The sequence below is a fragment of the Heptranchias perlo genome, chromosome 7, assembly GCF_035084215.1.
Source record: "Heptranchias perlo isolate sHepPer1 chromosome 7, sHepPer1.hap1, whole genome shotgun sequence".
NCBI lineage: Eukaryota > Metazoa > Chordata > Chondrichthyes > Hexanchiformes > Hexanchidae > Heptranchias > Heptranchias perlo.
The window spans coordinates 85,396,233-85,421,812 of record NC_090331.1 but is presented as its reverse complement, the minus strand read 5'-3'; the positions used below and the strand labels follow the sequence as shown (position 1 = coordinate 85,421,812).

The 25,580-nt window shown below is 51.7% G+C and overlaps 1 protein-coding gene and 2 non-coding genes across 3 annotated transcripts in view; 2 read left to right on the top strand and 1 right to left on the bottom strand.

Annotated features, from left to right (window-relative positions):
• The first annotated feature begins 11,556 nt into the window (after positions 1-11,556).
• LOC137324089 (U1 spliceosomal RNA) lies at positions 11,557-11,720 on the top strand. Its single transcript, XR_010963494.1, has one exon. It is a non-coding gene; the product is annotated as a U1 spliceosomal RNA (small nuclear RNA).
• A 6,143-nt stretch (positions 11,721-17,863) lies between these two features.
• On the top strand, positions 17,864-18,027 carry LOC137324088 (U1 spliceosomal RNA). Its single transcript, XR_010963493.1, has one exon. It is a non-coding gene; the product is annotated as a U1 spliceosomal RNA (small nuclear RNA).
• A 5,363-nt stretch (positions 18,028-23,390) lies between these two features.
• LOC137324056 (cyclic nucleotide-binding domain-containing protein 2-like) overlaps positions 23,391-25,580 on the bottom strand; it is a 57,147-nt gene continuing 54,957 nt past the window's right edge. The window contains exon 16 of the mRNA XM_067988226.1: positions 23,391-24,706. Within this exon, the coding sequence (XP_067844327.1) occupies positions 24,364-24,706 (343 nt within the window). The 3' untranslated portion in view covers positions 23,391-24,363. The remainder of the gene's footprint in view (positions 24,707-25,580) is intronic.

The window sequence follows — 25,580 nt, the reverse complement described above, 5'->3', positions numbered from 1 at the left end:
GCTTATAATTAAAAATAGATCAAAAAACATTTACGGTTTGGTCATATCCGTTCGTGGGGCATTTAGTAATATTTGTCAGATCAGGCAAAAATAATATAAACTTCCTCCCAAACCAAAAATTCAGCATCACGTGAAAAGGAAGAGATAAAACTTCCCTCACACCCCCTCCAGTTCAGCTGGTCAATGAACGATTCTCAACACTAAATCACACAGACCCAGAGCCCCCACCACCCCGCTCTGTTCACCAGTAACTCTGAGAGGCTACGATCAAGTCTGTTCCTATTCGGTCTTATTTGGATCTGAGCGGATTGGAACGCTGGCTGCGACCTCATGCGCTCGCAAAGTGCGGACTTTGCTGCGATTGGTCGATTCGTGTGCTGGCTCCGCCCCTAAATTTGCATAAGGACCACATCGACACTGCAATGGCAGGAAAGGGCACCCGGGCACCTGGCCATGGTGTGCCAAACACCGTCAGGGTGACGGTAACGACAGTGGATCCGTCGGTGGATCCTGAGTTTATCGTCAAACGAGTTTTAACTCGACTGCTGTGGATTCAAAGCATCGGACATCTTCTGCCTACAGGATTTCCCTCGAAGCGGACACTTTGACGTCACCTTTAAGACCGTCGCTGGATGCCAGAAGCTTCTTCAGGTCTTCGAGGAGAAGGAGAGCGAAGGACCGCTGGCGATTCTCACTGCGGAGCCGCTCTTCACCCTCCCAACGCAGAGGAATCGGAAGCTGATTGTACACGTGTACAACCCACACGTCCCGGTCGCCGATGTGCTGACGTTCCTCGCCAGACACGTCAACGGGGCGGAGAACAGCGTCGACGTCACCGACCAGTTTGGGATCTGGACCAGCAAGAGGGAGGTCACGGCAACGTTGAGACTGGACGACCATGGCAACATCGTCCACCCTCCCTCCAGCTTCGCCATCGGAGGAAGTCGAGGGTACATCACGTACGTGGGGCAACCCAGAGTCTGTCGCACCTGCGGCAAATCCGGCCACGTGGCGGCCTCCTGCACTGCAACCGTCTGCAAGAACTGCAAGCAGGAAGGACACCAGACTAAAGACTGCAAGGAGAGCAAGCGCTGCAACCTGTGCGGGGAGGAAGGCCATCTCTACAGGGTCTGCCCCAAACGCAGCTTCAGCTACGCCCAGGCGGCCAAGAACAACACAGCGGAGGAGGAGGGGGCAACAAGCAAGGCTGTCCCAAAAAAGGCCAAGAGTCCTCGCCCGGCCGCGACCTCCTCCAAGAAGCCCCGAGCCCAGGAAAACAATGAACGAGGAAAGGGTCAAGCCGAAAACTGCCAGACCCCGACACCCAGCTCCGAGCCTCCCCACCAGACGACAGAGTCCATGGACGAGGAGGCAGCACAGGGAGGATGGCAGCTGGTGGTCAAAAAAACCAAAAAGAAGAAGCCAGAGGAAAGGAAACAAGCCCCTGCCGAAACTACACCAGGGGTTAAAAGAGCACTCGAGTCGCAGTCGGACTACAGCGACTACCCCGAGTCTGACGAGGAGAGACGACAGGAGCGAAGTGGTCAGACGTCCCACCGAAAGAGGCAAAATACCCAAGGTGACACCGACGCGATCGGCAGCCCCCATCTCCAGAACACTGGGAGCGACAACGCCTCCAGTACCCTCCAGCTCTGGGAAGCCGGCAGCATCGTAGTGCCCAGCGCACACCAGCTCCGGGACACCAGGAGCAGCACCGCAGAGAGCGAAGACCAGCTCCGGGAAACCGGGAGAAGCGACAACGAGGAGCCCCAACCGATCGAGGATCGCACGGACTCTTCACCCGACACCAGGCCGCCGATGTCACCCCGGCGGAACGACGACCCCCTCTCTGAGGCAGAACAGAACTCGTACCTCAGCTCAGGGATCGTGGAACACTTTACACAGATCACCTATATGCAGAAACACGGCCAAGAGCTGGAAACAGCAAACGGACTGACGGGTGAGACTTTAAACAGTTGTTAAAATGGGTCTGAAAGTCGCATCCATTAACGTGCGTAGTGTTAAAAGCACTACGCGATGTGTGTCGACCTTGGACTACCTGGCCAAGGTCAAGAGCGACCTGCTGTTCTTACAGGAGTGCGGCCTGCCGCATCTCCGCAATTACAGGCAATGGTCGCAGCGCTGGGCCCACGGGCCGTCTATCTGGTCGGGAGGCAACGATAACCGTGCCTCCGGCCTGGGGATTCTGCTGCGGGGGGGCAACTTCACCATCACCGAAGTAAAGGAGGTGGTGGGGGGCCGTCTCCTCGTAGCAGACGTAATGTACAAAAACGCTCCGCTCCGGCTGATCAACGTGTACGCCCCGGCTCTGAAGGACGAGCGGCTGGCCGTCTTCCAGCAGCTCCCACTGCTGCTGGCGACGTCCAAGCCGGTCATTCTCGGCGGTGACTTCAACTGCATCATCGATGCGGCTGGACGATCCGGCAGAGCCGACAGCAAACTGGACGCCACGTCCAAACTCCTGATGGAAGCGGTGAAAGACGCCAAGCTGTGCGACGTCTTCAACAACCCTGCAGACGGAGCGGCGCGTCAATACACCTGGTCCAGACCAGACGGGTCCGTCCGTTCCAGGATAGACTTCCTGTTTGTATCCCCGAAGCTCAAGGTCAGATCCACCAAGGTCACACCGGTGTTCTTCTCTGACCACTGCCTCCTCCTGGCCGACTGTCACCTACAGGACGATCAGAGAGTGGGCAGGGGGACATGGAAGCTGAACGTGAAACTGTTGACCCCGGGAAACATTGAGGAACTGACGAGGGATTACAAAGGTTGGAGAACCGTAAAGCCCCTCTTTGATTCCCCAGTGCACTGGTGGGAAGCCATCAAGGCGAACATCAAGAGGTTCTTCATCCTCAAAGGTGTTCAGAAGGCGAGAGAGAGGCAGAGGGAAACGTCCCGACTCCAGAAAAGCATGCAGAATCTTCTCCTGCTGCAGTCGATGGGGATCGATGTCGGGGAGGAACTCAGAGAGGTGATGGACCAGCAAGCCTCGCTCTTTGCCTCCGAGGCCTCCAAGATCATCTTCCGGTCCAGAGTCCGCTCCGTGGAGCAGGACGAGACTTGCTCGCGCTTCTTCTTCCAAAAGGTGCACAGAGAGAGCTCTGTGATCAGCAGCCTGAAGGAAGAGAACGACTCGGTCACATCCTCGCAGCCCGACATACTGAGGATCTGCAAATCCTTTTATGCCGGACTGTACGACGCGAAGCCCACAGACAGCGCGGCCTCCCATTCCTTCTTGTCGTCTATCACGGAGGTTCTAGACGACAGCAAGCGGGAGAGTCTGGATCACCCGCTAACTCTGGACGAACTGACAAAGGCCGTCCGATCCTTCGAGAAGAGTAAGACTCCCGGAAGCGACGGCTTACCGATGGAGTTGTACTCGGCTCTGTGGGACTGGATAGGCCCAGACCTGCTGGAAGTGTACGGGGGTATGCTTCTGGCAGGCAGCATGTCAGACTCCATGAGGAAAGGCATCATCACCCTCATCTACAAACGGAAGGGGGAGAGGGAAGAAATCAAAAATTGGCGACCCATCTCACTACTTAACGTGGACTACAAAATTCTGTCCAAGGTCATCGCCAATCGGGTCAAGTCAGCCCTGGAGGTGGTGATCCACCCCGATCAGACCTGCACCGTACCCGGCAGGAAGATCTCTGATAGCCTGGCGCTACTCAGGGATACGATTGCCTACGTACAGGACAGGGGGGTGAACACCTGCCTGATCAGCCTGGACCAGGAGAAGGCCTTTGACAGAATATCCCACACGTACATGATGGACGTGCTCTCCAAAATGGGGTTTGGGGAGGGAATCCGCAATTGGATCCAACTGCTCTACACAAACATCAGTAGCGCAGTTTCAATCAACGGGTGGGAATCAGAAAGCTTTCCAATCAAATCTGGAGTCAGGCAGGGCTGTCCTCTCTCCTCCGTCTTGTTCGTGTGTTGCATCGAACCCTTTGCCGAGTCCATCAGGAGGGATGCGGGCATAAGAGGGGTGACGATCCCAGGCAGCGGAGGCACTCAGGTCAAGGCCTCCCTGTACATGGATGACGTCGCCGTCTTTTGCTCGGATCAGCTGTCGGTCCGCAGATTGATGAGCATCTGCGACCGTTTCGAACTGGCCTCGGGGGCCAGGGTAAATCGTAGCAAGAGCGAGGCCATGTTCTTTGGGAACTGGACCGACCGATCCTTTGTCCCCTTCACCGTCAGGTCGGATTACCTGAAGGTGCTGGGGATCTGGTTCGGGGGGGCCGGGGCGTGCACCAAAACCTGGGAGGAGCGTATCTCCAAGGTTAAGCAGAAACTGGGACTGTGGCATCAACGATCCCTCTCGATCGTGGGCAAGAACCTGGTCATCAGGTGCGAGGTGCTCTCGGTGTTGCTGTACGTGGCGCAGGTCTGGCCCATACCTCGCTCCTGCGCCGCGACAGTCACCCGAGCCATCTTCCACTTTGTCTGGAGATCAAAAATGGACCATATCCGCAGGGACACAATGTACAAATCTCCAGAGAAAGGGGGGAAAGGCGTGCCCAACGTGGCCCTCATCCTGATGGCCACCTTTGTGTGCGGCTGCATCAAGCTGTGCATAGACCCTCAGTACGCAAACACAAAGTGTCACTACGTGCTGAGGTTCTACCTGTCCCCGGTGTTGAGAAGGATGGGCCTGGCCACGCTGCCACGAAACGCTCCGTCCAGTTGGACCGTTCCGCCCCACCTGTCCTTCGTGGAAAGGTTTGTGCAGGAAAACCCCTTTGACCACAAGGCGATCAGCAAGTGGTCCGCACGTAACGTCCTCGAGACCCTGCGGGAAAAGGAGATGGTGGATCCTGTCGGTTGGTTCCCCGAGCAGACTGTCAATGTCATTTGGCAGAACGCCTCATTGCCAGAGCTTTCAAACAAGCACCAAGACCTAGCTTGGCTGGTGGTGAGAAGGGCCCTTCCCGTCAGATCCTTCATGCACTCCCGAGCTCTCAGCGCCACCGCGCGCTGTCCCAGAGGAGGCTGCGGTGGAGACGAGACCGTCACCCATCTCCTTCTGGAATGTGCCTTTGCAAAGAAGGTCTGGAGAGAGATGCAATGGTATCTGTCCAGGTTCGTCCCGAGCAGTTCCGTAACACAGGTTTCTGTGCTCTACGGGCTGTTCCCGGGGACGCACACTGAGACGGACATCAGCTGCTACTGGAAGACCATCAACTCGGTGAAAGACGCCCTTTGGTCTGCCCGAAACTTGCTGGTCTTCCAGTGCAAGGAGCTGTCCTCGACCGAGTGTTGCAGACTGGCACATTCCAAGGTCCAGGACTACGTGCTGAGGGACGCACTGAGGATGGGTGCGGCCGCCGCAAAGGCCCTGTGGGGAAAGGCAACCGTTTGGAGCCTTCCCGCCATTGTAAACCGAGGGGCTGCAATCAGGGAAAAACCCCCTCGGGCAGAATGTAAAATTCAAATTGCTGTAATGTACCTGTAATGAATCTGAAATGAATCTGTAAGCAATAATCTGTGTTGAGTACGATGCAATGAGACACCCTAGAGTGTCATGAACTGTAATTATGTCCAATGTGTTCATTGAACTGTACTTGACGTAACCTGCAAATTGTATAATCTGTATTGTGTACGTTTGGAAAGTGATATGAGAACTGTTTTGTATGTACTGCTGCAAATTTTATGAATAAAGTATATTTTTTGAAAAAAAAAATCTCAAACTTTTGGCTAAGATCAAGTCTGTTCCTATTCGGGCTTATTTGGATCTGAGCGGATTGGAACGCTGGCTGCGACCTCATGCGCTCGCAAAGTGCGGACTTTGCTGCGATTGGTCGATTCGTGTGCTGGCTCCGCCCCTAAATTTGCATAAGGACCACATCGACACTGCAATGGCAGGAAAGGGCACCCGGGCACCTGGCCATGGTGTGCCAAACACCGTCAGGGTGACGGTAACGACAGTTGAATGTGTTCCGTCGGTGGATCCTGAGTTTATCGTCAAACGAGTTTTAACTCGACTGCTGTGGATTCAAAGCATCGGACATCTTCTGCCTACAGGATTTCCCTCGAAGCGGACATTTTGACGTCACCTTTAAGACCGTCGCTGGATGCCAGAAGCTTCTTCAGGTCTTCGAGGAGAAGGGGAGCGAAGGACCGCTGGCGATTCTCACTGCGGAGCCGCTCTTCACCCTCCCAACGCAGAGGAATCGGAAGCTGATTGTACACGTGTACAACCCACACGTCCCGGTCGTCGATGTGCTGACGTTCCTCGCCAGACACGTCCACGGGGCGGAGAACAGTTTGGGATCTGGACCAGCAAGAGGGAGGTCACGGCAACGTTGAGACTGGACGACCATGGCAACATCGTCCACCCTCCCTCCAGCTTCGCCATCGGAGGAAGTCGAGGGTACATCACGTACGTGGGGCAACCCAGAGTCTGTCGCACCTGCGGCAAATCCGGCCACGTGGCGGCCTCCTGCACTGCAACCGTCTGCAAGAACTGCAAGCAGGAAGGACACCAGACTAAGGACTGCAAGGAGAGCAAGCGCTGCAACCTGTGTGGGGAGGAAGGCCATCTCTACAGGGTCTGCCCCAAACGCAGCTTCAGCTACGCCCAGGCGGCCAAGAGCAACTCAGCGGAGGAGGAGGGGGCAACAAGCAAGGTTGCCCCAAAGAAGGCCAAGAGTCAGCGCCCGGCCGCGACCCCCTCCAAGAAGCCCCTAGCCCAGGAAAACAATGAACGAGGAAAGGGTCAAGCCGAAAACTGCCAGACCCCGACACCCAGCTCCGAGCCTCCCCACCAGACGACAGAGTCCATGGACGAGGAGGCAGCACAGGGAGGATGGCAGCTGGTGGTCAAAAAAACCAAAAAGAAGAAGCCAGAGGAAAGGAAACAAGCCCCTGCCGAAACTACACCAGGGGTTAAAAGAGCACTCGAGTCGCAGTCGGACTACAGCGACTACCCCGAGTCTGACGAGGAGAGACGACAGGAGCGAAGTGGTCAGCCGTCCCACCGAAAGAGGCAAAATACCCAAGGTGACACCGACGCGATCGGCAGCCCCCATCTCCAGAACACTGGGAGCGACAACGCCTCCAGTGCCCTCCAGCTCCGGGAAGCCGGGAGCAGCACCGCAGAGAGCGAAGAACGGCTCCGGGAAAACGGGAGATGCAACAACGAGGAGCCCCAACCGATCGAGGATCGCACGGACTCTTCACCCGACACCACGCCGCCAATGTCACCCCGGCGGAACGACCACCCCCTCTCTGAGGCAGAACAGAACTCGTACCTCAGCTCAGGGATCGTGGAACACTTTGCACAGATCACCGGGATGCAGGGACACGGCCAAGAGCTGGAAACAGCAAACGGACTGACGGGTGAGACTTTAAACAGTTGTTAAAATGGGTCTGAAAGTCGCATCCATTAACGTGCGTAGCGTTAAATGCACTACGCGATGTGTGTCGACCTTGGACTACCTGGCCAAGGTCAAGAGCGACCTGCTGTTCTTACAGGAGTGCGGCCTGCCGCATCTCAGCAATTACAGGCAATGGTCGCAGCGCTGGGCCCACGGGCCGTCTATCTGGTCGGGAGGCAACGATAACCGTGCCTCCGGCCTGGGGATTCTGCTGCGGGGGGGCAACTTCACCATCACCGAAGTAAAGGAGGTGGTGGGGGGCCGTCTCCTCGTAGCAGACGTAATGTACAAAAACGCTCCGCTCCGGCTGATCAACGTGTACGCCCCGGCTCTGAAGGACGAGCGGCTGGCCGTCTTCCAGCAGCTCCCACTGCTGCTGGCGACGTCCAAGCCGGTCATTCTCGGCGGTGACTTCAACTGCATCATCGATGCGGCTGGACGATCCGGCAGAGCCGACAGCAAACTGGACGCCACGTCCAAACTCCTGATGGAAGCGGTGAAAGACGCCAAGCTGTGCGACGTCTTCAGCAACCCTGCAGACGGAGCGGCGCGTCAATACACCTGGTCCAGACCAGACGGGTCCGTCCGTTCCAGGATAGACTTCCTGTTTGTATCCCCGAAGCTCAAGGTCAGATCCACCAAGGTCACACCGGTGTTCTTCTCTGACCACTGCCTCCTCCTGGCCGACTGTCACCTACAGGACGATCAGAGAGTGGGCAGGGGGACATGGAAGCTGAACGTGAAACTGTTGACCCCGGGAAACATTGAGGAACTGACGAGGGATTACAAAGGTTGGAGAACCGTAAAGCCCCTCTTTGATTCCCCAGTGCACTGGTGGGAAGCCATCAAGGCGAACATCAAGAGGTTCTTCATCCTCAAAGGTGTTCAGAAGGCGAGAGAGAGGCAGAGGGAAACGTCCCGACTCCAGAAAAGCATGCAGAATCTTCTCCTGCTGCAGTCGATGGGGATCGATGTCGGGGAGGAACTCAGAGAGGTGAAGGACCAGCAAGCCTCGCTCTTTGCCTCCGAGGCCTCCAAGACTTGCTCGCGCTTCTTCTTCCAAAAGGTGCACAGAGAGAGCTCTGTGATCAGCAGCCTGAAGGAAGAGGACGGCTCGGTCACGTCCTCGCAGCCCGACATACTGAGGATCTGCAAATCCTTTTATGCCGGACTGTACGACGCGAAGCCCACAGACAGCGCGGCCTCCCACTCCTTCTTGTCGTCTATCACGGAGGTTCTAGACGACAGCAAGCGGGAGAGTCTGGATCACCCGCTAACTCTGGACGAACTGACAAAGGCCGTCCGTTCCTTCGAGAAGAGTAAGACTCCCGGAAGCGACGGCTTACCGGTGGAGTTGTACTCGGCTCTGTGGGACTGGATAGGCCCAGACCTGCTGGAAGTGTACGGGGGTATGCTTCTGGCAGGCAGCATGTCAGACTCCATGAGGAAAGGCATCATCACCCTCATCTACAAGCGGAAGGGGGAGAGGGAAGAAATCAAAAATTGGCGACCCATCTCACTACTTAACGTGGACTACAAAATTCTGTCCAAGGTCATCGCCAATCGGGTCAAGTCAGCCCTGGAGGTGGTGATCCACCCCGATCAGACCTGCACCGTACCCGGCAGGAAGATCTCTGATAGCCTGGCGCTACTCAGGGATACGATCGCCTACGTACAGGACAGGGGGGTGAACACCTGCCTGATCAGCCTGGACCAGGAGAAGGCCTTTGACAGAATATCCCACACGTACATGATGGACGTGCTCTCCAAAATGGGGTTTGGGGATTGAATCCGCAATTGGATCCAACTGCTCTACACAAACATCAGTAGCGCAGTTTCAATCAACGGGTGGGAATCAGAAAGCTTTCCGATCAAATCTTGAGTCAGGCAGGGCTGTCCTCTCTCCTTCGTCTTGTTCGTGTGTTGCATCGAACCCTTTGCCGAGTCCATCAGGAGGGATGCGGGCATAAGAGGGGTGACGATCCCAGGCAGCGGAGGCACTCAGGTCAAGGGCTCCCTGTACATGGATGACGTCGCCGTCATTTGCTCGGATCAGCTCTCGGTCCGCAGATTGATGAGCATCTGCGACCGTTTCGAACTGGCCTCGGGGGCCAGGGTAAATTGTAGCAAGAGCGAGGCCATGTTCTTTGGGAACTGGACCGACCGATCCTTTGTCCCCTTCACCGTCAGGTCGGATTACCTGAAGGTGCTGGGGATCTGGTTCGGGGGGGCCGGGGCGTGCACCAAAAACTGGGAGGAGCGTATTTCCAAGGTTAAGAAGAAACTGGGACTGTGGGATCGATGATCCATCTCGATCGTGGGCAAGAGCCTGGTCATCAGGTGCGAGGTGCTCTCGGTGTTGCTGTACGTGGCGCAGGTCTGGCCCATACCTCGCTCCTGCGCCGCGACAGTCACCCGAGCCATCTTCCGCTTTATCTGGAAATCAAAAATGGACCGTGTCCGCAGGGTCACAATGTACAAATCTCCAGAGAAAGGGGGGAAAGGCATGCCCAACGTGGCCCTCATCCTGATGGCCACCTTTGTGTGCGGCTGTATCAAGCTGTGCGTAGACTCTCGGTACACAAACACAAAGTGTCACTACGTGCTGAGGTTCTACCTGTCCCCGGTGTTGAGAAGGATGGGCCTGGCCACGCTGCCACGGAACGCTCCGTCCAGTTGGACCGTTCCGCCCCACCTGTCCTTCGTGGAAAGGTTTGTGCAGGAAAACACCTTTGACCACAAGGCGATCAGTAAGTGGTCCGCACGTAACGTCCTCGAGACCCTGCGGGAAAAGAAGATGGTGGATCCTGTCGGTTGGTTCCCCGAGCAGACTGCCAATGTCATTTGGCAGAACGCCTCATCGCCAGAGCTTTCAAACAAGCACCAAGACCTAGCTTGGCTGGTGGTGAGAAGGGCCCTTCCCGTCAGATCCTTCATGCACTCCCGGACTCTCAGCGCCACCGCGCGCTGTCCCAGAGGAGGCTGCGGTGGAGACGAGACCGTCACCCATCTCCTTCTGGAATGTGCCTTTGCAAAGAAGGTCTGGAGAGAGATGCAGTGGTATCTGTCCAGGTTCGGCCCGAGCAGTTCCGTAACACAGGATTCTGTGCTCTACGGGCTGTTCCCGGGGACGCACACTGAGACGGACATCGGCTGCTGCTGGAAGACCATCAACTCGGTGAAAGATGCCCTTTGGTCTGCCCGAAACTTGCTGGTCTTCCAGTGCAAGGAGCTGTCCTCGACCGAGTGTTGCAGTCTGGCACATTCCAAGGTCCAGGACTACGTGCTGAGGGACGCACTGAGGCTGGGTGCGGCCGCCGCAAAGGCTCTGTGGGGAAAGGCAACCGTTTAGAGCCTTCCCACCATTGTATACCGAGGGGCTGAAATCAGGGAAAAACACCCGCGGGCAGAATGTAAAATTCTAACTGATGTAATGTACCCGTAATAAATCTGTAATGAACCTGGAAAGAATCTGTAACGTTATCAAAAATGTGTATTGAGTGTATTGCAATGAGGCACCCCAGAGTGTCATGAACTGTAATTATGTCCAATGTGTTCATTGAACTGTGCTTGATGTAACCTGCAAATTGTATAATCTGTATTGTGTACGTTTGGAATGTGATATGAGAACTGTTTTGTATGTATTGCTGCAAATTTTATGAATAAAGTATATTTTTTGAAAAAAAAACGTTTCAGGTCAGATCTGGAAGAAGTTAAAGGTTTAACAGATTTCAAGCAAGTACAGAGCAAGGGAAAGAGGGAGAACAAAGAGGAAGGTCTGTGATCGGGTGGGAGGGCAGGAGTGATTAAAGATTGTGCAAGGAGGGAGGTAATGGGACAAGGAAAGAAACGAAAGATGGGTTTGGAGGAGGTTTAAATGGGCAGAGCCATTCAGGAATGCTCCGTTCCATGCGGCCAATGGTGGCGCTCTTTCCTTTTATGGGTGGTATGCAAATGAGGCAGCGAATACAGTACAATCTTCAAAATGACCGTAGGTAACGAAAGAAATTATGGAAAATCAATCACACTTAAATTTCCAGTAAATATTCCATAGCAAAATGGAAATGAAGGGTTTAAGCTACTTACTTGCCCTAATGTTAAAGAGTATTGATTGCCGTTGGATGGGGATCTGCGACGATATTTAAGCATACTTACCTGGCAGGGGAGAGACCTTGATCACGAAGGAGGTTCTCCCAGGACGAGGCTAGCCCATTGCACTTCGGGTGTGCTGACGCCTGCGATGTCCCCAAATGCGGGATACTCGACTGCAAAATTTGTGGTAGTGGGGGACTGCGTTCGCGCTCTCCCCTGGCTTAGAATTAAAAATAGATCATAAAACGTTTACGGTTTGGCCATTTCCGTTCGTGGGGCATTTAGTAATATTTCTCAGATCAGCCAAAAATAATATAAACTTCCTCTCAAACCAAAAATTCAGCATCACGTGAAAAGGAACAGATAAAACTTCCATCACACCCCCTCCAGTTCAGCTGGTTAATGAACGATTCTCAACACTAAATCACACAGACCCAGAGCCCCCACCACCCCGCTCTGTTCACCAGTAACTCTGAGAGGCTACGATCAAGTCTGTTCCTATTCGGGCTTATTTGGATCTGAGCGGATTGGAACGCTGGCTGCGACCTCATGCGCTCGCAAAGTGCGGACTTTGCCTTGATTGGTCGTTTCGAGTGCTGGCTCCGCCCCTAAATTTGCATAAGGACCACATCGACACTGCAATGGCAGGAAAGGGCACCCGGGCACCTGGCCATGGTGTGCCAAACACCGTCAGGGTGACGGTAACGACAGTCGAATGTGTTCCGTCGGTGGATCCTGAGTTTATCGTCAAACGAGTTTTAACTCGACTGCTGTGGATTCAAAGCATCGGACATCTTCTGCCTACAGGATTTCCCTCGAAGCGGACATTTTGATGTCACCTTTAAGACCGTCGCTGGATGCCAGAAGCTTCTTCAGGTCTACGAGGAGAAGGAGAGCGAAGGACCGCTGGCGATTCTCACTGCGGAGCCGCTCTTCACCCTCCCAACGCAGAGGAATCGGAAGCTGATTGTACACGTGTACAACCCACACGTCCCGGTCGCCGATGTGCTGACGTTCCTCGCCAGACACGTCAACGGGGCGGAGAACAGTTTGGGATCTGGACCAGCAAGAGGGAGGTCACGGCAACGTTGAGACTGGACGACCATGGCAACATCGTCCACCCTCCCTCCAGCTTCACCATCGGAGGAAGTCGAGGGTACATCATGTACGTGGGGCAACCCAGAGTCTGTCGCACCTGCGGCAAATCCGGCCACGTGGCGGCCTCCTGCACTGCAACCGTCTGCAAGAACTGCAAGCAGGAAGGACACCAGACTAAGGACTGCAAGGAGAGCAAGCGCTGCAACCTGTGCGGGGAGGAAGGCCATCTCTACAGGGTCTGCCCCAAACGCAGCTTCAGCTACGCCCAGGCGGCCAAGAGCAACTCAGCGGAGGAGGAGGGGGCAACAAGCAAGGCTGCCCCAAAAAAGGCCAAGAGTCCTCGCCCGGCCGCGACCCCCTCCAAGAAGTCCCTGGCCCAGGAAGACAAGGAGCGAGGAAAGGGTCAAGCCGAAAACTGCCACACCCCGACACCCAGCTCCGAGCCTCCCCACCAGACGACAGAGTCCATGGACGAGGAGGCAGCAGAGGGAGAATGGCAGCTGGTGAGCAAGAAAAACAGAAAGAGGAAGCCAGAGGAAAGGAAACGAGCCTCTGCCGACACTACAGCAGGGGTTAAAAGAGCACTCGAGTCGCAGTCAGACTGCCCCGTGTCTGACGAGGAGAGACGACAGGAGCGAAGTGGTCAGATGTCCCACCGAAAGCGGCAAAATGTCCAAGGTGACATCGACGAGATCAGCAGCCCCCATCTCCAGAACACTGGGAGCGACAACGCCTCCAGTACCCTCCAGCTCTGGGAAGCCGGCAGCATCGCAGTGCCCAGCGCACACCAGCTCCGGGACACCGGGAGCAGCACCGCAGAGAGCGAAGAACGGCTCCGGGAAAACGGGAGAAGCAACAACGAGGAGCCCCAACCGATCGAGGATCGCACGGACTCTTCACCCGACACCAGGCCGCCAACGTCACCCCGGCGGAATGACGACCCCCTCTCTGAGGCAGAACAGGACTCGTACCTCAGCTCAGGGAGCGTGGAACACTTTGCACAGATCACCGGGATGCAGAGACACGGCCAAGAGCTGGAAACAGCAAACGGACTGTCGGGTGAGACTTTAAACTGTTGTTAAAATGGGTCTGAAAGTCGCATCCATTAACGTGCGTAGCGTTAAATGCACTACGCGATGTGTGTCGACCTTGGACTACCTGGCCAAGGTCAAGAGCGACCTGCTGTTCTTACAGGAGTGCGGCCTGCCGCATCTCAGCAATTACCGGCAATGGTCGCAGCGGTGGGCACACGGGCCGTCTATCTGGTCGGGAGGCAACGATAACCGTGCCTCCGGCCTGGGGATTCTGCTGCGGGGAGGCAACTTCACCATCACCGAAGTAAAGGAGGTGGTGGGGGGTCGTCTCCTCGTAGCAGACGTAATGTACAAAAACACTCCGCTCCAACTGATCAACGTGCACGCCCCGGCTCTAAAGAACAAGCGGCTGGCCGTCTTCCAGCAGCTCCCACTGCTGCTGGTGACGTCCAGGCCGGTCATTCTCGGCGGTGACTTCAACTGCATCATCGATGCGGCTGGACGATCCGGCAGAGCCGACAGCAAACTGGACGCCACATCCAAACTCCTAATGGAAGCGGTGAAAGAAGCCAAGCTGTGCGACGTCATCAGCAACCCTGCAGACGGAGCGGCGCGTCAATACACCTGGTCCAGACCAGACGGGTCCGTCCGTTCCAGGATAGACTTCCTGTTTGTATCCCCGAAGCTCAAGGTCAGATCCACCAAGGTCACACCGGTGTTCTACTCTGACCTCTGCCTCCTCCTGGCCGACTGTCACCTGCAGGACGATCAGAGAGTGGGCAGGGGGACATGGAATCTGAACGTGAAACTGTTGACCTCAGGAAACATTGAGGAACTGACGAGGGATTACAAAGGTTGGAGAACCTTAAAGCCCCTCTTTGATTCCCCAGTGCACTGGTGGGAAGTCATCAAGGCGAACATCAAGAGGTTCTTCATCCTCAAAGGTGTTCAGAAGGCGAGAGAGAGGCAGAGGGAAATGTCCCGACTCCAGAAAAGCATGCAGAATATTCTGCTGCAGTCGATGGGGATCGATATCGGGGAGGAACTCAGAGAGGTGATGGACCAGCAAGCCTCGCTCTTTGCCTCCGAGGCCTCCAAGATCATTTTCCGGTCCAGAGTCCGCTCCATGGAGCAGGACGAGACCTGCTCACGTTTCTTCTTCCAAAAGGTGCACAGAGAGAGCTCTGTGATCAGCAGCCTGAAGGAAGAGGACGGCTCGGTCACGTCCTCGCAGCCCGACATACTGAGGATCTGCAAATCCTTTTATGCCGGACTGTACGACGCAAAGCCCACAGACAGCGCGGCCTCCCAGTGTTGTCTATCACAGAGGTTTTAGAGGACAGTGAGCGGGAGAGCATGGATCAGCCGCTGACTTTGGACGAGCTGACAAAGGCCATCCGTTCCTTCGAGAAGAGTAGGACTCCCGGAAGCGACGGCTTACCGGTGGAGTTGTACTCGGCTCTGTGGGACTGGATAGGCCCAGACCTGCTGGAAGTGTACGGGGGGATGCTTCTGGCAGGCAGCATGTCAGACTCCATGAGGAAAGGCATCATCACCCTCATCTACAAGCGGAAGGGGGAAAGGGAAGAAATCAAAAATTGGCGACCCATCTCACTACTTAACGTGGACTACAAAATTCTGTCCAAGGTCATCGCCAATCGGGTCAAGTCAGCCCTGAAGGTGGTGATCCACCCCGATCAGACCTGCACCGTACCCGGCAGGAAGATCTCTGATAGCCTGGCGCTACTCAGGGATACGATTGCCTACGTACAGGACAGGGGGGTGAACACCTGCCTGATCAGCCTGGACCAGGAGAAGGCCTTTGACAGAATGTCCCACATGTACATGATGGACGTACTCTCCAAAATGGGGTTTGGGGAGGGAATCCGCAATTGGATCCAACTGCTCTACACAAACATCAGTAGCGCAGTTTCAATCAACGGGTGGGAATCAGAAAGCTTTCCGATCAAATCTGGAGTCAGGCAGAGCTGTCCTCTCTCCTCCGTCTTGTTCGTGTGTTGCATCGAACCCTTTGCCGAGTCCATCAGGAGGGATGCGGGCATAAGAGGGGTGACGATCCCAGGCAGCGGAGGCACTCAGGTCAAGGCCTCCCTGTACATGGATGACGTCGCCGTCATTTGCTCGGATCAGCTCTCGGTCCGCAGATTGATGAGCATCTGCGACCGTTTCGAACTGGCCTCGGGGGCCAGAGTAAATTGTAGCAAGAGCGAGGCCATGTTCTTTGGGAACTGGACCGACCGATCCTTTGTCCCCTTCACCGTCAGGTCGGATTACCTGAAGGTGCTGGGGATCTGGTTCGGGGGGGCCGGGCGGGGCGTGCACCAAAAACTGGGAGGTTAAGAAGAAACTGGGACTGTGGGATCGAGGATCCCTCTCGATCGTGGGCAAGAGCCTGGTCATCAGGTGCGAGGTGCTCTCGGTGTTGCTGTACGTGGCGCAGGTCTGGCCCATACCTCGCTCCTGCGCCGCGACAGTCACCCGAGCCATCTTCCGCTTTATCTGGAAATCAAAAATGGACCGTGTCCGCAGGGTCACGATGTACAAATCTCCAGAGAAAGGGGGGAAAGGCGTGCCCAACGTGGCCCTCATCCTGATGGCCACCTTTGTGTGCGGCTGCATCAAGCTGTGCATAGACCCTCAGTACGCAAACACAAAGTGTCACTACGTGCTGAGGTTCTACCTGTCCCCGGTGTTGAGAAGGATGGGCCTGGCCACGCTGCCATGGAACGCTCCGTCCAGTTGGACCGTTCCGCCCCACCTGTCCTTCGTGGAAAGGTTTGTGCAGGAAAACACCTTTGACCACAAGGCGATCAGTAAGTGGTCCGCACGTAACGTCCTCGAGACCCTGCGGGAAAAGGAGATGGTGGATCCTGTCGGTTGGTTCCCCGAGCAGACTGTCAATGTCATTTGGCAGAACGCCTCATCGCCAGAGCTTTCAAACAAGCACCAAGACCTAGCTTGGCTGGTGGTGAGAAGGGCCCTTCCCGTCAGATCCTTCATGCACTCCCGGACTCTCAGCGCCACCGCACGCTGTCCCAGAGGAGGCTGCTGTGGAGACGAGACCGTCACCCATCTCCTTCTGGAATGTGCCTTTGCAAAGAAGGTCTGGAGAGAGATGCAGTGGTATCTGTCCAGGTTCGTCCCGAGCAGTTCCGTAACACAGGATTCTGTGCTCTACGGGCTGTTCCCGGGGACGCACACCGAGACGGACATCAGCTGCTACTGGAAGACCATCAACTCGGTGAAAGACGCCCTTGGTCTGCCCGAAACTTGCTGGTCTTCCAGTGCAAGGAGCTGTCCTCGACCGAGTGTTGCAGACTGGCACATTCCAAGGTCCAGGACTACGTGCTGAGGGACGCACTGAGGATGGGTGCGGCTGCTGCAAAGGCCCTGTGGGGAAAGGCAACCGTTTAGAGCCATCCCGCCATTGTATACCGAGGGGCTGAAATCAGGGAAAAACCCCCTCGGGCAGAATGTAAAATTCTAACTGATGTAATGTACCCGTAATAAATCTGTAATGAACCTGGAAAGAATCTGTAACGTTATCAAAAATGTGTATTGAGTGTATTGCAATGAGGCACCCGAGAGTGTCATGAACTGTAATTATGTCCAATGTGTTCATTGAACTGTGCTTGATGTAACCTGCAAATTGTATAATCTGTATTGTGTGCGTTTGGAATGTGATATGAGAACTGTATCGTATGTATTGCTGCAAATTTTATGAATAAAGTATATTTTTTGAAAAAAAAACGTTTCAGGTCAGATCTGGAAGAAGTTAAAGGTTTAACAGATTTCAAGCAAGTACAGAGCAAGGGAAAGGGGGAGAACCAAGGGGAAGGTCTGTGATCGGGTGGGAGGGCAGGAGTGATTAAAGATTGTGCAAGGAGGGAGGTAATGGGACAAGGAAAGAAACGAAAGATGGGTTTGGAGGAGGTTTAAATGGGCAGAGCCATTCAGGAATGCTCCGTTCCATGCGGCCAATGGTGGCGCTCTTTCCTTTTATGGGTGGTATGCAAATGAGGCAGTGAATACAGTACAATCTTCAAAATGACCGTAGGTAACGAAAGAAATTATGGAAAATCAATCACACTTAAATTTCCAGTGAATATTCCATAGCAAAATGGAAATGAAGGGTTTAAGCTACTTACTTGCCTTAATGTTAAAGAGTATTGATTGCCGTTGGATGGGGATCTGCGACGATATTTAAGCATACTTACCTGGCAGGGGAGAGACCTTGATCACGAAGGAGGTTCTCCCAGGACGAGGCTAGCCCATTGCACTTCGGGTGTGCTGACGCCTGCGATGTCCCCAAATGCGGGATACTCGACTGCAAAATTTGTGGTAGTGGGGGACTGCGTTCGCGCTCTCCCCTGGCTTAGAATTAAAAATAGATCTAAAATCATTTATGGTTTGGCCATTTCCGTTCGTGGGAAAAACCCCTCTCGGGCAGAGATGTAAAATTCTAATTGATGTGATGTAAATGTAATGAATTTGTAATGAACCTGGAAAGAATGTGTATTGAGTGTAATGCAATGAGGCACCCTAGAGTGTCATGAACTGTAATTATTTCACATCGTTCACCTGAGGAAGGGGGAAGCCTCCGAAAGCTTGTGAATTTAAAATAAAATTGCTGGACTATAACTTGGTGTTGTAAAATTGTTTACAATTGTCAACCCCAGTCCATCACCGGCATCTCCACATCATTGTAATTATGTCCAATGTGTACATTGAACTGTGCTTGATGTAACCTGCAAATTGTATAATCTGTATTGTGTACATCTGGAATGTGATATGACAACTGTATTGTATGTTTTTCTGCAAATTTTATGAATAAAGTATATTTTTTGAAAAAATAAATCTCGCCCCTAACCAGTATTCAGTTCTGAATACTGGTGAGGAAGAGGGTTCCTCTGCGGAGCCAAGTCCACGGCATCATGGGTGGCTCAGCTGTGCAGGGGGTGGGAGGAGAAAGGTCAGGAGAGCAATAGTGATAGGGAATTCTATAGTTAGGGGAGCAGACAGGCGTTTCTGCAGCTGCAGACATGATTCCAGGATGGTATATGGCCTCCCTGGTGCCAGGGTCAAGGATATCACTGAGCAGCTGCAGAACATTCTGAAGGGGGAGGGTGAACAGCCAGAGGTCGTGATCCATATCGGTACCAACGACATAGGTAGAAAGAGGGAAGAGGTCCTGCAGGCAGATTTTATGGAGTTAGGAAAAAGATTAATGAGCAGGACCTCAATGGTGGTAATCTCCGGATTACTCCCGGTGCCACGTGCTAGTGAGTATAGAAATAGAAGGATAGAGCAGATGAATGCGTGGCTGGAGAGATGGTGCAGGAGGGAGGGCTTTAGATTCCTGGGACCAGTTCTGGGGGAGGTGGGACCTGTACAGGCCCCTTAATGGAGCTGAGACCAATGTCCTCGCAGGGAGGTTCACTCGTGCTGTGGATCGGGAGAGAAAGATAGCACTAGAGTAAGAAATAGTACAGTACTAGGTGGGATCATACTAAGAGAGAGTACAAGAAGGTCTAAGACTGGTTTGCAGCGCATTTGTGTAAACACATGAAGCATGGTAAATAAGGTTGGTGAGCTGCAGGAGTAAATAGCCACGTGGGAATATGATGTAGTGGCGATAACGGAGACCTGGCTCAAAAAAGGGCAGGATTGGGTTCTAAATATTCCTGGATACAAGGTGTTCAGGAAGGATAGGGAAGGAAAGAAAGCGGGGGGGGGCCACCAACTAGTGGGAAGGAGACAGAAGAACAAATTTGCAGGGAAATCACAGAGAGGTGCAAAAGCTATAGAGTAGTGAAAACAGGGAACTTCAACCATCCTAATATAGACTGCAATAATAATAATATAGAGGGGGAGGAATTTTTGAAATGTGTTCAGGATAACTTTCTTGACCAGTAGGTTTCTGGCCCAACGAGGAAGGAGGCATTGCTGGTCTTGGTTCCAGGGAATGATGTGGGCCAAGTGGAGCAAGTGTCAGTGGGGGAGCATTTAGGGAGCAGCGATCATAGTATCATAAGGTTTAGAATAGCTATGGAAAAGGATGGCTGTACTTAAAGTAGATAAGTCACCCAGTCCGGATGGGATGCATCCTAGGTTGCTGAGGGAAGTAAGGGTGGAAATTGTGGAGGTACTGGTCATAAGTTTCCAAACATCCTTAGATAAGGGGGTGGTGCCAGAGGACTGGAGAATTGCAAATGTTACACCCTTGTTCAAAAAAGGGTGTGAGGATAAACCCAGCAACTACAGGTCAGTCAGTTTAACCTTAATGGTGGGGAAACTTTTAGAAACAATAATCCGGGACTGAATTAACAGTCACTTAGACAAGTGTGGATTGATTAGGGAAAGGCAGCACAGATTTGTTAAAGGCAAATCGTGTTTAACTAACCTGATAGAGTTTTTTGAAGTAACGGAGAGGGTTGATGAGGGCAATGCAGTTGATGTGGTGTATATGGACTTTCAAAAGGCATTTGATAAAGTACCACATGGTAGGCTTGTCATCAAGATTGCGGCCCATGGAATAAAGGGAGCAGTAGCAACATGGATACAGAATTGGCTAAGTGACAGGAAACAGAGTAGTGGAGAACGGTTGTTTTTCAGACTGGAGGGAGATGTACAGTGGTGTTCCCCAGGGGACGGTGCTGGGACCACTGCTTTTCTTGATATATATTAATGACTTGGACTTGGGTGTACAGGGCACAATTTCAAAATTTGCAGATGACACGAAACTTGGAAGGGTAGTGAACAGTGAGGAGGATAGGATAGACTTCAAGAGGATATAGACAGACTGGTGGAATGGGCGGACACGTGGCAGATGAAATTTAACACAGAAAAATGCAAAGTGATACATTTCGGTAGGAAGAACGAGGAGAGGCAATATAAACTAGAGGGCACAATTCTAAAAGGGGTACAGGAATAGAGAGATCTGGGGGTATATGTGCACAAATCGTTGAAGGTGGTAGGGCAGGTTGAAAAAGCGGTTAAAAAAGCATAAGGGATCCTGGGCTTTATAAATAGAGGCATAGAGTACGAAAATATGGAAGTCATGATGAACCTTTATAAAACACTGGTTCAGCCACAACTAGAGTATTGTGTCCAGTTCTGAGCACCGCGCTTTAGGAAAGATGTCACGGCCTTAGAGATGGTGCAGAAGAGATTTACTAGAATGATTCCAGGGATGAGGGACTTTAGTTACATGGATAGACTGGAGAAGCTCGGGTTGTTCTCCTTGGAATAGAGAAGGTTGAGAGGAGATTTGATAGAGGTATTTAAAGTCATGAACGGTCTTGTGAGTAGATAGAGAGAAACTGTTCCCATTGGCAGAAGGGTTAGAACCAAAGGGCGTTAATTTAAGGTGATTGGCAAAAGAACCAAAGATGATATGAGGAAAAACTTTTTTACACAGCGAGTGGTTAGGATCTGGAATGCACTGCCAGAGCGGGTGGTGGAGGCAGATTCAATCATGGCCTTCAAAAGGCAACTGAATAAGTACGTGAAAGGAAAAAAATTGCAGGGCTACGGGGCTAGGACGGGGGAGTGGGACTAGCTGGATTGCTCTTGCATAGAGCTGGCACGGTCTCAATGGGCCGAATGGCCTCTTTCCGTGCTGTAACCTTTCTATGATTTTATGAAACGCGGCAGCCAATTTGCGCTCAGTAAGTTCCCACAAACAGAAATGAGATAACGACCAGATCATCTATTTTTGGTGGTGTTGGTTAAGTATTTTATATATATATAATTATATATAGATATATAAAAAATATATAATTATGATGCTGTCCTTATATTTATATAGTGTTCTCTTTTTATATCTGATATGTTCAGATGAAGAATGCCCTTCACCCTATTTGATCTGATCCCTCCAGAACATTTTCCCATCAATGTGCACCTGAAAAGGCAGACAGAACCTTGCTTTAACATCTCCGCTGAATGACGGCACCTCCTGACAATGCATCATTCCCTCAGTGTTGTCTCTGGAATACATTACCGGATGGTGTGATGGGTGCTGACTCTCTGTATGTCTACAAGAGGGAGCTGGACCGATTCTTGACTGGGCCAGAGATCACATCATATAGAAGGTAAGTGACTTTACAGATAACACTTGGTCCATGTGGTCTCCTGGAATGGTTTTGATCGCCTGAGGGGGTCGGAGAGGAATTTTCCAGAGTATTTTTTCCTTTATTGGCCCTGGGTTCCTTTCACTTTTTTTTTAACTTTCCCGGGAGATTACATGTCTGCGGGAGGGTGGGGGGGGGGGAGGAAGTATCTAGTCATGGTACTCCGGCCATTGTGAGTGTGGGGCAGGCTTGATGGTCCAGCTGGTCTTTTCCTGCCCATCAATTTTGAATGTTGGTATGTTTGATCGCACTGGCGTGCCAACCTGGATCATGCACTCAAACCCGAGTAATGAGACTCAAACTCACTATCAACTGACCAAGAGGTATCAGTGATCTCCATTCAGCCCAGCTGACACAGTCTCTTTTATTTGTTCATTTTTTTCACTCTATTTCTCAAACACTGTTTCCTTCTTCCTGTGTTACAGCACAGAGGAGACCATTCGGCCCATCGTGCCTGTGCCGGCTCTTTAAAAGAGCTATCCAATTGCTTCCACTCCTCTGCTTTTTCCTCGTAGCCCAGTACTTTTTCCCCTTCAAGTATTTATTTAATTCCCTTTTGAAAGTTACTATTGAACCTGCCTTCACCAGCCTTTCAGGCAGTGCATTCCAGGCAACCCGCTGAGTAAAACAATGTTTTTCCTCACGTCGTCTCTGATTCTTTTGCCGATCACCTTAATTCTGTGTCCTCTGGTTAGCGACCCTTCTGCCACAGGAAACAGTTTCTCCTTATTTACTCTATCAAACCCTTTCATGATTTTGAACACTTCTATCAAATCTCCTCTTAGCCTTCTTTGCTCTAAGGAGAACAATCCCAGCTTCTCCAGTCTCTCTCCACATAACTGAAGTCTCTCATCCCTGGTGCCATTCTAGTAAATCTCTTCTGCACCCTCTCTAAAGTGTGGTGCCCAGAATTGAACACAATACTTCAGCAGAGGCCTAACCAGTGTTCTATAAAGGTTTAGCATAACTTCCTTGCTTTTGTACTCTCTGCCTCTCTTAATAAAGCCCAGGATCCGATATGCGTTTTTAACAGCTGTCTCAACTTGTCCTGCCACCTTCAAAGATTTGTGTATGTGAACCCCCAGGTCTCTCTGGTCCTGCACTCCCTTTATAATTGTACCATTTAGTTTATATTGCCTCTCCTCATTCACTCTACCAAAATGTATCACTTCACACTTCTCTGTGTTAAATGTCATCTGCCGTGTGTCTGCCCATTTCACCAGTATGTCTGTGTCCTCCTGAAGTCTGTTACTATCCTCCACATTGTTTACTACATTCCTGAGTTTCGTGTCATTTGCAAACTTTGAAACTGCTACATTTTCTCCGTTGTTATGCTCCGTGCGCTTTCCTGCTTTCTCTCTCTGCCCATTCTAGCTCCACTCCCAAGGTCTTCAGGGCTCGTGTTCACTTTAACAGCACAGATGCAGGTGTGCTGTTGTGATCACGATGTTACTAAAAGTGCTGCTGCCCCCAGTGCTTCTACAGTTACTGACATAGGGTTAACATCCTTTATCATAAACATCTTACAAATGACTGACAACTGCCAAAATGAATGCTATTTTTTTTTATTTTGCATTTCCTACATTAGGACAGTTTTACAGGCCAATTCTTCATTTATTGATAAAAACCAAACAGTTGAAACTTAACCGAGAATCCTTTCAGGCTGTAATTAAACACCTGTAATAAGCAATACTCCCGGGGGGGGGGGGGGTAAGTGCTCAATTCAACGGTTTCTTTTGTAAGGGTTTCTGCCAGATTGTTTCTCTTGAAATAAGAGCAGCCGGCATCATCAAAAGGATGCCAGTTCATTTGGAATGGCCAGTGGGATGGCATTGGGTCTTCATGGCATTGGGTCTTCATGATACTGGGTCTTAATGGCATTGGGTCTTCATGGCATTGGGTCTTCATGATACTGGGTCTTAATGGCATTGGGTCTTCATGGCATTGGGTCTTCATGATACTGGGTCTTAATGGCATTGGGTCTTCATGGCATTGGGTCTTCATGGCATTGGGTCTTTATGATACTGGGTCTTCATGGCATTGGGTCTTTATGATACTGGGTCTTCATGGCATTGGGTCTTTATGATACTGGGTCTTCATGGCATTGGGTCTTAATGGCATTGGGTCTTCATTGGCATTGGGTCTTCATGGCATTGGGCCTTTATGGCATTGGGTCTTCATTGGCATTGGGTCTTCATGGCATTGGGCCTTTATGGCATTGGGTCTTAATGGCATTGGGTCTTCATGGCATTGGGTCTTTATGATACTGGGTCTTCATGGAATTGGGTCTTTATGACATTGGGCCTTTAAGGCATTGGTTCTGTCACTAAGTCTCCTGACTGGGACACATGAAATGAACACTTGTGGCGATGGTGGTGGCGCTGATGGGGGAGGGAATGAGCGAGGTAAGAGCCAAACATGTGAATGAGTAAGAAACAATGAAAGAAAAATCCCCGTACAATTTTATTCAGCAATCACAGCAAGGGGGAGAAGGAACTGAAACAAAATAACAGTAAACAAATAACCTGGAACTGGCTGAAGGGAAGTAAAGTGTGTACTGGAATGGCCTGGATGTGCTCAGTACAGTAGGTGCTTTAAACTAGCTGGAGCCTTGGCCATCCCATGAATCAGTTGGAGTTTTATCTCTGGTAATGTGGTGCTGCCATCTTCCTTCACTGTTTCAGCAGGCGCTAAGTAATATGGAGGCTTTGAGAAGACGAGGTTTGGATTCTTGGCAATGGCAGGAAGGTTCAAGATGCCAATTTTGTCAATCTCGTACACGGCCTCATCTTGTCCTGACTCTGGGTCCTGGCCAATAGTCAAACGGTGGTGAGACTTACTGGTGAGCTCGGCAATCATATTCTTTTTAAAGATTTTCCAGATATTATTTTTGATAAAGTGCTCACAGAGCTGGTCGTCGCTTAAAAGAAAAGAAAAAATGGTCGTTGACCTTGTCGGAGAAAAGATAGCTGGATTGACACTAACGGAGTTTAAAGCAAACCCTTTGTTGCAAAAGTAACTGTAGTGTTGGATAATGTCACAGAAAAGGATGCTGGAAATCTGGAACTCTCTCTACCAAAAGCTGCTGAGGCTGGGTCACTCATAGATTTACGTACAATGTGCAGCACAGAAACAGGCCATTCGACCCAAAAGGTCTGTGCCGGTGTTTATGCTCCACACGAGCCTCCTCCCTCCCTACTTCATCTAACCCCATCAACATATCCTTCCATTCCTTTCTCCATTGTACTTATCTAGCTTCCCCTTAAATGCACCTATGCTATTCACCTCAACTACTCCTTGTGGTAGCGAGTTCCACATTCTTACCATTCTCTGCGTAAAGATGTTTCTCCTGAATTCCTTATTGGATTTATTAGTGACTATCTTATATTTATGGCCCCTAGTTTTGGTTTCCCCACAAGTGGAAACACCTTCAATTTTCAGTTTTTTGAAAATTTTAAAACTAAGATTGATAGGGTATTAAGGGTTACTGAACCAAGGCAGGTAGATGGAGTTAAGTTACAGATCAGCCATGATCTAATTGAATGGTGGAACCGGCTTGAGAGGTTGAATGGCCTACTCCTGTGCCAATGTTCCCTATAATTTAACTTTAAGTTTTCAGTCAAATGGCTATTTTTCACAGTACTTAATTTATCCCTTAGATTTACCTTGTTGCATCGTCCATCATCGTGGCAAAGAGAGGGGACAGGGAACCTACTCTGTGCCATTATGTAGTACACCAGACTGTGGGCCTTCCTTCTGATCATCGCTCCCTCCCTCCTTCCCCATTAGGAAGT